The sequence below is a fragment of the Momordica charantia genome (assembly GCF_013281855.1).
Source record: "Momordica charantia cultivar OHB3-1 chromosome 11 unlocalized genomic scaffold, Mcharantia_2.0 BLBB01000011.1, whole genome shotgun sequence".
In the NCBI taxonomy this organism is placed as follows: Eukaryota; Viridiplantae; Streptophyta; class Magnoliopsida; order Cucurbitales; family Cucurbitaceae; genus Momordica; species Momordica charantia.
Window position 1 is genome coordinate 12,203,592 of NW_028275159.1, and position 11,528 is coordinate 12,215,119.

Consider the following 11,528-nt stretch of genomic DNA (forward strand, 5'->3'; position numbering starts at 1 on the left):
TTGACAGAAGTAAAAGCAGCAAATAAGCAGTGAACTACAAGCATTAAAAGATTGATTAGTTTCGCCTCCGTTTCTTTTCCATACTGAGTTACCGCTCTAGAAAAAAATCTATCGCTCCATCGCACGGCTCTCCTCCTCCATGGCCAGTTTTTCCTCCTCCCAATTTTCCCTTTCTTCCTTCAACGCTTGACATTAGAACTCGAACTTGAGAGATTTGACCGTCGTCTCCCGCGGTTCTTTCCTAAGTCTGACGACTTCCCTTTCCAGTTTGAGAGCTTTTCCTTCGGCTCTTTTAAGTTCGAACCGTGAGGAAGGGGCAATGTAACTTGGTAAACGGCTAGATGAAGGATCCCCCTCCGCGACCGGTGAAAGTTTGAGGGGATTTGGCAGAACAGAAGATGGAGAAGAGGAAGAAGAAGAAGAATCCCCGGAGTCATCGGAGGAAATCTCCATGAAAGGGATGAGGGGGTCGTTCACCTCTTCAGACATAGTGTTGGAAGGTTAGAGAATAAAGTGAGGCAACGAATAGGGTGTGAGCCCTTAAATATACGAGTGGCTTAGATTTGAAGCATCAATCGAAAATTGATTGAAATTATGAAACGGCGTCTAGTGATGATTAATATTCGGCCACCGTCATAGAGCCTTAAGTCAAGTGGAGAAACTCCGCCTCCTTAGCATCCAGTTGCCACCGAATCCCACCAATTCAGAGCTTCGCCTCCCGAGCTTGGGCACCACCAGCTCCAACTGTGTTATTAATTAGCACCCGTAGTGCTTCCGCAAGCAAGGCTACTTAAGGGTTCACTTGGGGAACTACCAGGGGAGCTAGAGGAACCACCATTCCCTAAGCAACTACCGAGGAACTGGTTCTCATGCTACGACGGGGAGGAATTGTCTACAAAGGAAAAGAATACTAGAGTCACTAGCTAAGTTGTTAACACCCTAGGCTAACACTAACTCTACGTCCAAGGTACAACCCAAAACCGCAACCGCAATAGAGAAATAAGCACAAAGTTAGGCAAATCTATTTCATGAACTAGGGAGCATCCCAAGCCTAACTAACTCACAAGCATCCCAACTCCGCTCTGATACCATCTGTAACGCCCCAAGCCCAAGATTCGGAATCCAGTTTCGGCACTTCTATGCCCGGCATTCCCCTACTACCTGGTTGTGCCACTGTCAAACTCTAAGCCACTTAGAAGAGCATAGACTGCCCCTACAGACCAACACGAGTCCTTCCAGCATGCTTTGTCCTCACTCATATGCTTTCTAGTAAGCACGCTTAACTTTAGAGTTCTTATGATTGAGCCACCGAAAAGAAAGATGCACCTTGTTGGTATAGGTAGTGACTATCAATTCTTTTAAGCCTTTCTTGACCATTCTTCCATGATCTCAGGATCCCTCTCATTCGGATGTGGTATCGGTTCATTCATGTACCCCTCCTCTCGGGCGTCACATAGCGAGTCTGGATTCGATGTCAGAAAGCTTTGATATAGACTCCGCAACTACCTTTTCAGACTCACGAAACTTGGATTCAATATTGGCCAAGTGTAATCCAGTTTGGCTAAGTTTGGATTTAGTGTCAACGAGCTCGGACTCGACCAACAGTCTCTTTTCGACCTCTGCGATTAAGGTCTTCTCTGTTGAGGTCGTTAAGTCATCGAGTTCAGACTCGACCAACGTTCTCTTTTTGACTTCTGCGCTTAGAACGTTCCCTATTGAGGTCTTTAAATCGGCAAGTTCACCCCTCAGTTGTGTAATGAGAGGCTCGATCTGATTGTCCTCGACATTTAACTTAGACTTTTCATATTGCAGTCGACAGATTTCATTTTCCAACCTAGTCTGTTTAACTTTATACTTGTTGTTTTTTATGATACATTTTTCTGACGCAGCAAGAACGTTGAGGATCTCTAGCTTTAGAGTCTTAAAATCTTTTTTTTCTTTGGCTAAAATTTCATGTTCTTTCTTGAGCTCTTCCAGTAGAGAGTTGTACTTGGTTAGTTGGGCAGAACAGGTCGCAGCCTTCATAGTGGCTTCTGCGAGTTTGATTTTATTCTTTCGACCAGTAGTGTCGCGATGGGAAAGTTTCACTCCAAATGGAAGCCATTCCGCGGCATGAGAGAGCTAAGGCCTAAAATTGAAAAGTGGAACTCAAGAAATGAACACAGTGAGAAGGTGTAAAAGGAAGTAAAATAAGAAGACGGGAGTTACTCTTGCAATGCATGTGGCAGCTTCGGAGAAGAGCTCGTGAGATGATAAGGGGTTGACGCTACCAATATGTTTCTCCAAATCACTGGAGAAAATAGGACAAAGTTTGTCCGCGAGAGACAGAATGTCTTCCCCACACAGATTGACCAAAAAATGGGGAACTTCAATAGCAGGGACGGGAGGGGTCCTAGAAACCTCAAAAGAAGCCTCCTTGACGTTAGATGGTCTAGCAACGAAGCCTGTGTTGTCAACCCAAGGAGAGTGAGACTGGACTTCATCAAGTTCTTGAGGGATATACCAAGACCGTCTCCTGGGGCTTCGAATTCAGACTCAGCTCCCTCGTGACCTCCGAGAGACGGAGTAATGACCTCGCAAGGGGTAGGAAGGACAGACTCTATTGGAAGACCTGAGGGTGCCACAGGCAGAGACTGTGCAGAAGCCGTAGTAATGAGATCGTCTTTGCAACGCGATCTCTTTCTCCTCAAAAGTTGTTGTTCCATGTCTTCATTCTGCGAGGAATGTTCTATGGAAGCTTCATTCATGCCTAATTCATCAAGAGGAGAAACAGGTCTCCGTCTGGGAATTTTCTTCGGGGCAGACGATTTTAGCAAAGGAGGCCGATGTTGTTCAAGCTCCATAGACCTGGTCTCGGGTGCAGATTGGGGTTGTATGGTGCCAGTATCCGTCTGAGTAGCCCTTTGCTTTTCTTTTAAAGTAGAAGAATTTGTGGCTACCTCTTCTCTCGCCACTGAGCTAGTTGAACCCCTTCCCAATGGGACTTCACGGCGACGATTATTGGTGAACCTCGACAGTCGAGGGTTCATTTCTTCTACACAACTGTTGATGCTTGATTAGTAAAATTCTAATGAGAATCTAGAAAGGAAAATAATGGGGGAGTTCAACCTTCCGTGAGTTCGGCTGCAAGATCGCAGTTCCTCAAGTTCCGATTGGATAAGAGGTCGGGACTGTAACGATCCCTAAATGAGAGAACTGCATTGCCAGCTAGAACCGATCTGGTCACCTTAGTTAGCTCCGGTGGAGGATCGATCAGGGCTGCGAAGACAAGAAATTGGTTTTTACGAGCACGCCAATTACATATAAAAGAGAAGTGGAGAATGTTTTTTTTTTTTGAAAAAAGCTTACTCAATCTACCGAATTCCATGGGAACCTCACAATAAGGGGCCCCTTCATTGGTCGTCATTAACCAATTCTCCGAGACATAGAACCACCTTTGTTTCAAGTTCTTTATAGAGGTGAGATCATTCACAATCAAAGAAAACCCCTTCTCCATCACTGATCGGTTGACCAATTTCGCAATATCGGGGAAGCAGCTTAGGTAAACTCAGCCAGGGGCTTTGGAAGATTTTTTGATGGTATGGACAGCGAGCATTTGTTCGACAGATAAGGTGCAGGTTATGTCTTCACAAAATCTCCACCACAAGTACCAGAAACCCATAAGTGTACCCCATCCGTTGGGTGCTAATTGGGTAGGAGCTAAATTAATAGCATTAAGGAAAAATTGGGCGAAAGGATGTAAGGGTAACTTGAAGTCGTATTCTAATGAGGGTAAAAGCTAACACAACCTAATGATATTTGTCGATCGTTTCACCCGCCGCAAGGATTCTTAACTCAATGTCGTTTAGGATGGAATAGTTATACCTAGTAACTCCTCAGGACAATTCAAATATGAATAGTCAAACCAGTCGTCACTAATTTTCGATGACTCACTCCGCTTGCACCGACGAGACTTTATACTTTTAGTCGGAGGGTTCTCTGAAGGAGTTTGAGAAGTCGAAGTCCTATGAGAACTAGCATCGAAAGAATTTGTCCTAGCCATTTAGAAAACTTAAAAGGCGGGAAGGAAATTAATACTGACAGCAAAGATTACCTAGTGCGAAGAAGAAAAACAGAGCAATTTACTTCGTTGATTCGAGGTAAATGGAGAAATCCCATGCCCTAGCTGTTCAACGAAGCACTTGAAGTTATGGAAATCGAGTAAAATTCGCATTGGAATGTTATAAATACCTAACGAAAAACAGCGTTAGTTCGGAAGAGTAGGGGAAAAGATGAGTTCGGTTCCGTACTCATGTAAGACGAATTGATTGCTACTCGAAGAATTTCAAATTAAGACCTTTGAATCTTGTTGAAGTAGAGGCTATTGTTTAACCTTCAAGTTTTAGGACATGTCATCACTCAATTTAATTAGAAGGAAAAGGTATATAGTGAATGCTACTTAAAAAGGGGGACCAGTTCAGATGAAAGCCGACCTGGGCATCCATTGAACGGTTTTTGAATCTTACACACACGTCGCGTCAACCGCTTCCCCCCACTAAACGCATGTTTCCCTATTTCTGTGGAATTGAAACCGTCTAAATTCAAATGAGGGTATCTATCTCCAACGTTTACTTTGCTCATCTCCTATGAATACCAATTCAAGCTGAGGTATCTCGTCCGTAAAAACTGGTCAACTCAAATTTAAAGTAATTACTTAGCATAAAGACTAACAAGATTGTCGGAGTGCTGACTTGTTTTTGCAGGTTTATTTATCTTGGAGTGTTCTCGAAGATCTATTGTGACTATCAATATTTTTCAGTACGAACAAAAATAAATGGTATATTTGAAAAACCAAAACATGGTTGCTATTTTACTTATTTTGCTAATTTTTTTTTACCATATCTCAATTTGGTCCATATATATATAAATAAACTAAATTTAAAATATTGTACATATTCGTCATATAACAAATTATTATATATATTTTATAATAATACATGATATGAAAGTTATAACCTAGTATAAAGAGGTATATAAAGTATGTTAATTATATCAATAATAATTGTTGCTTTTAAAAGTACACATAACATATATGTTGTAACCTATAATAAGTACATGTATACAACATTAACCTAAAATGAAATTAATAAAAAAACATGAACAAAACTTAATTGCAATATATATATTAAAACCATCATGAGATGGCTCAAATGGTCAATGTTGACCAATGTAAATAGCAAAGGACTTAGAGGGAACTAAGAAAAAGTTTTAAATCAAGACATCTAAAACCCTAAATTTTGTAAACATTAGACATTTATGAAAATAAGCTTTCAAAATGATGTATCGAAGATATTATCTCAAGAAAGAGTAGGTTAAACATATGGGCTTAAATAAAAGTCAACCCACATATGGGCTTTGACAACAAATGAAGGCCCATTTGAGATATGCCTTGAAACACCCAAAACAATATATACGATTTGATTCAAGTGACTAGACTTATTTAGCTCACACACCTTTGTTGTCACATATCACTCTGTCTCCTTTGTTTTCTCGGGTTGAAAGGAAAGAAGTTTCTCTAATTTTCTTTTTCTGTTTACAAAAAAGCTGTACCGGCGTATCAAAATTTGTGATTTATAGCAAGATTTTCTTTAATTAATAAAAATAATTAGAAAATATAACAAGACCCCTAGATAGAAATGGAATTCAACGGTTTAATAGAAGATTCCACGTTATGCACTACAAGAAATTTACGTTTCCCCGACGCAATATCGGAAAAAACTTCGGGATAAGCAACTCCTGACGAAAATTGTGAAAACGTCAGGAAATACGGATTTTCCCGACGTTTTTAAAACCGTCAGGAAAAGGGCTTTGCCCGACATTTAATAAAACATCGCGAAAAAAGGAGCCTTTCAGAGGGTTGGATAACACATGACAGTATTATTAAAGTAGTCAGTACTAAAATTAGTAAAAGAAGGTCGATCGAGCCCTTGTATGATTCTTTGGAGTTGAACAATATAGAAACAACTGTGTATGATCCTAGTATATATAAAGGTTGCAAAATTAGAAGATATGAGATTAATAATACATATATTACTACCAAATAATTAAACACAAATCTCTTATTCTTAAGAAAACAAACTTCGTTGAATATCACCACATGCAATGCATATAAATTTCTACATGCAGTGATACATTTACAAATATAAAACAACTTCTCATCAACCCTAATAAATAATCAGATATATATCAGTTTCAAATGAAGAGAAACCATTCACTTTGCAGATGATCTCTCTCTTTATACATAAAAAAGAAAAAAAAAAGAAAAAGAAAAAAAAGACACTCTAAAATCTTCAGCCTTGCTCTCATATATGATTACAAGTCAACAAAAGTTTCCAAACCCACAAGGGTTATGCGCTTGAAGCTCACAAGTTTGGGGCAAATTAGGGTAATTAGAAGACGATGAAAGCAGGTCGTTCATTAAATCAACGTTCCATTCGGGGCACGGGCCATGATCGTGATTATTATTTATCTTCGTTTCGTTAGTCCCGAAGCTCGGCGAGAGCGTCGGGCTCTCGAGACTCGGGAGTTGGACGAGCTGGTTTACATCGTAGGCGGGTAGAAAATGTTGTTGTTGATCAGAGGCATAGGGCAGCTGGTCTGAATTATTGAGCAGATGGGATGAAGTCATGGCACCTGAAAATGAAGGAGACCTGACAAATTCAGTGGTGTTGTTTTTTGAGATCATAAAAGGCTTGTTGTTGATGATGATATGGGCCATTCCAAGCTCCAATGGATTGGTTTTGATTAGGGCTTGGCTTTTTGAATGCTCTACACACCACCCATCCTTCTTCCTGCAATATACCAAACAAATTCAAATGTTAGGGTTATGTTGGGTAATATACATATATTTTTTTTACTAACAATATAGTCTTTGTATTTTTAGAAATATATATATTACAATCGAGCCATGCCCAAAGTTAGATCTTGTGGAAGGAATAGTTCCATGGATAAAGGGTTGTTCGATAACGATTTTGTTTTTCGTTTTAAAAAATGATGTATACCCTCCTCTCCATTCTTTTTTTTGGTATATTTTTCGTCATTCTTACTTTAAGTCTTAGCCAAATTTTTTAAACAAAAACAAAAGTTTTTTTTGAGATACTTTTATTAGTTTTAAAAATTTGGCATAGATTTTAAAATGTGTTTAAACTAACAAAGTAAAGAAAGCAGGGAAGTATGTTTATACGCTAAATTTTAAAAATTAGAAAATAATATAGGACTTGTTTGAACCATTTTGTTTTTGGATTATTCAACTGTTTGAAAATTAAGCTTATAATTAAACACTGTACTTATTATGTTTCTCTGTCTTAGTCTTTTTTTTTTAAATATTTTCAAAATACATCTGAGCCGAATTTGAAAATTAAAAAAAAAATGTTTTCAAAAAATAGTGGGTTTTTTTTTTTTTTTTTTGAAATTTGGCTTATATTCAAGTTTCTTCTAGAAAAGGTGAAAAATATTAAGAAATTATGAAAACATATAATTGAACTTTTAAATTTGGATCATATCAAATCTATCTATTTCGTTCACTAAGAAACATTATAAAAGTCAAAGAATATAGACTAAAAATATATTTGTACATATCTTAAACAATTCTTTAGAACAGAAAAAAAAAACAATTCATTTTAATTCAATGTGAACGAAGTTAATTCAAATCTTCCTAACCCACTTTTATAATCATTAAAATATAATAGAAAGACTTACTTTTTAGTGCTTTTTATTTAAAGAAAAAAAAACATTATTATATACTTGTGAAGAACTAAATTTTATCTTATTCTATTGATCATAAGAATATATAATGCATAATTAAAAGTTATTAGGATTAAACTTGCCTGAGGAGGTGCAAGTTCAGAGGTTTGGAGACGATATTCATGCATAATCCAATCTGTTTTTCTACCATTAGGAGCACGACCTTTATAAACACCAATGTCTTCCTCATCCCAATCATTCTATTCTTTGACACAACTGCCTTATCCCTCCCTGTGGCCTTCCAAAACCCGGCACTTGTCGCTCGGTTTGTTCGGGTTCCTGTCGGGTATTTCCGGTCCTTGTGACTAAAGAAGTACCACTCCTTCTGCTCCTCGTAACCAAATTTACAACTCGCTGTGCGATTATGAAATTAAGAGTGAGTTTGACGAGAGTTTTAGAGGAATAGAAGGGGCTTTAGTTGATCAAAAGCACTTTCTAAATATATCATGATTTTTAACTACAAGGTCCAAAGAAACGCTAAAATAATAAGTGTTTTAAGAGGATGCACATCTAGTAGCTAGTTACTTCTTACCCATTTAACGCCACTTCGTTTTTAGTTTTATGTTTTTTAAAACTATGTTTGTTTGTTAACAATTTCTTTGTTATGTTTTCACATTTCTTAAAAAAACATATGCAATCTTAGTCAAATTCTAAAAACAAAAACAAATTCCTGAAAACTACATTTTTTTTAGTTTTCAAAATTTAACTTATATTTTGAAAAGATTTTTAAAAAATACATAGCAAAATAAAGAATAAATGGGTGAAAATAGCGTTTACAAGCTTAACTTTCACACAAGAAACTTGTGAAATGCAAAATGGTTATCATTTAGCGTTTGATTTATCACTGAAAAAGTGTTTAGAAAAACTGAAAATAGGAAGACATATGTTATAGCTAGGCTATACACTTAAATTAAGCAGTGTTCAGACCAATTGTTCATATTTGCAAATTATTTCACATTCGAGATCATAATTATGCGATTAAAGAACTCCATTCAACCATGAAATATTTTGACACTATTAATTTAGTGATCTTTTGATATGTTTACTCATAATAATTTCCATAAACAAAAAGTAGTATGAAAACAAACCAAGAACCTCAGGCTAGTTAAAAAGTGGAGCCTAGCCTAGTTTTTATAGATTGAATGAGAAAGTCCAAGCCAAGTAGGGCAAATGGATTATTGTGTTTGGAAAAATGAAAAAAGGGAAGTTAAACCAAAATTAATGAGTTTGAAGCTAACTTCCACTAGAACTTGACTAATGAAATTGTAAATTTAAAAATTACCTTGGATGTCCCATGGCTCCATTTTGTAAAGATCAATATCAACAATCACATCTAAGTCAATCTTCTGTGAGTTGATCTTCCTTTTCAAATAGTAACCCACCAATTCTTCCTCTGTTGGGTGAAATCTAAAGCCTGGTGGAACACAAGACTCCAAAATCTCCATTGATGAGCTTTTCATGAACTCCTGAAAAACACACCAGAAAAAGAAAATGTCAAGATGTAATAGGAGTTACTTCTAAAGTGATCATCCAACTTAGTACTACTCTCGTACAAACATAACATATTTAACTGTAGAATTCTGATGGAATCAGGTGCATTAGTACTATGGGTACCATGACACCCAAAACAAAACCCTAATTAAAACTTTGAAACCAAGACAATGGCTCAAATGGAAGTTTTGGATTTTGAGGGGGTGTGAATTAATGGCAGACAACAATGAGTAGAACCCACCAAAAAAAACCAAAAAAAAGAAGAGGAAAAAACATTTTGTAGTTAAAAATTTGAGAGACGAGAAATATTTTTTAGGTGATTTTTGAGCTGCATGAAGTGAAGGCTACTGTTTTTGGGGCCTAAAATACATAATAAGTTGGCCGAAAAGCTTGACTTTTGCTGCCACAAAGCATGTTACTACATTTCTTTGAGTGCAGTTCACTCCCTAATCCTCTCTCTCTCCTCTTGTGGTTTACAGACATTTTTCACACCGCAACCACCCTTTCTCTCTCGTAAGCTCCACGTGAGGACTTCAAAACGAAAAAACTTCTAATCGATTCTTTCTCGATAGATCGAAACAATGAGACAATTTTGGGATCGAGAAATTACTAAACAGAATTCGGAAACAGTTATCAAGATATCAAACAGATTTTGCCTCGAGCGAGCAGAGGCACACGACATGTTTTTACAGCTTCCTAATAACAAATGACGCATACTCACAGAGAATTTTGCTGCTAATTTGTGATTATGCTTCAAAGTTTTCCACAGAGATAGAGAGAGAGAGAAGATTGAATGGTGAATAAAGGAAGAGGGAGAGGAGATTGATATATATAGAAAGAGGAAATTTGGAGAGATTATGGAGAGGAGAGAATAAAAATGGGGAATTGGTATTGATTGCGCGTGGGGTGGCAGATGGAATAGAAAGGGTTTGTTTGGACGGCGTGAAACCATTGTTTTCACGCAACCCCCCTCCCTCTATTCTCTCTTTTTTGTGTTTTAAGACTTTGTATTTACTTTTTACAACCACATCACACACTATATATTATACATATATATTTTTTCTTTCTTATGGTTTTTTTTATTATGTTGCAAACTCTAGCTAGCTAGGGAAATTAGGTCGATATCGAGAAATTTGTAATAAATTACCATGTTCTAGAGGGTTTCTGAAAGCTTAAAAATTGGTAATATGTGCTTCGAAAGCTAGCGCTAGCTTTTCAACTTGTGTGTAAGTCAATTTGACTGGGATTTGAACATGGAGTTTATTGTTTTGTTTATGTTTGGCTACGAGTTTGCTAATCTCGTCTCTACTGTACATAAATAATTTAAGTTACACGTGTTATGTGTAAAGTTACTGTGTATTAGGTTCATTTGGAGTTGAGGCTAAAAAGGTTACGTGGGTCAAATTGATTGGGTCATACCATCCGATTAGACCATACCAGATTGGACTAGGACCCTCCAAGCCAACTTTCGAAGAGATCACTATGAATAAGAGGAGAGGTATGACACGTGAGGTAGGTTTTGCATAACTCTAATTTTTACTACTTTCAACTGAACTCTTTATCTGACTTAAGCATCAGAGTGCATTTGACTTAACGTCATATCAGTGTGCAGAGTGTGCAAGTGTTTGTTGGAGCATTCAACGTCCAAAACTCAAATTTAAATCCTGGATCAACAATGTACCAAGAGACTTTTAGAATTCACATTTGTGTACTCTACATTATTAACCTTTACAAATCCTAAACTTAATTAGGAACTAAATATGCTGTAATGTAAGATATAACACAAAACTACATAAATTTTTACATTCAAATATTATATACATATAATATTTCCATTCAACAAATCCTAGGGCAAAAAAAAAAAAAAAACCTTAAGATCTTTGTTTTTTTTTCTCCGCCCCTATCAATAGTCTAATTTGATAATAATTTTGTTCTTTTGTCTTTGTGCTTTTAAAAATTAAGTTTATTTGTTAACAAACCTCTTTATCATATTATTCACTTTTAGAAAACTTAGTAACCCTTTTTAGTTTCAAACATAATTCCAAAAATAATTCTTTCCTTCTTATTATTTTCTTTTTGGTACATATAAGTTATTTCCCTAATAAAAAAAGAATTGGGAATGTTTTTTGATGAAACAACCAATGAAGAAGTTGAGGTTAAGGAATTGTCTGTTTTAGAAAAGTCGCTTTCAGTGACTCCCACAATCCAGCTCTGGCTGTCTCCTTTAGTGCGCCGCCCTTCGCCACGTGGCACCA

General features: G+C 36.9%; 1 protein-coding gene across 1 annotated transcript; it reads right to left on the bottom strand.

The window, feature by feature from the left end:
• Positions 1–6,094: 6,094 nt before the first annotated feature.
• LOC111023457 (NAC domain-containing protein 30) lies at positions 6,095–10,130 on the bottom strand. Its single transcript, XM_022300887.2, is given in 6 exon segments — positions 6,095–6,713; positions 6,715–6,830; positions 7,866–7,954; positions 7,957–8,136; positions 9,065–9,248; positions 9,995–10,130. Coding segments are annotated over 5 exon segments (918 nt in total). The 5' UTR covers positions 9,243–9,248; positions 9,995–10,130; the 3' UTR covers positions 6,095–6,358.
• Between the last annotated feature and the right edge of the window lie 1,398 nt (positions 10,131–11,528).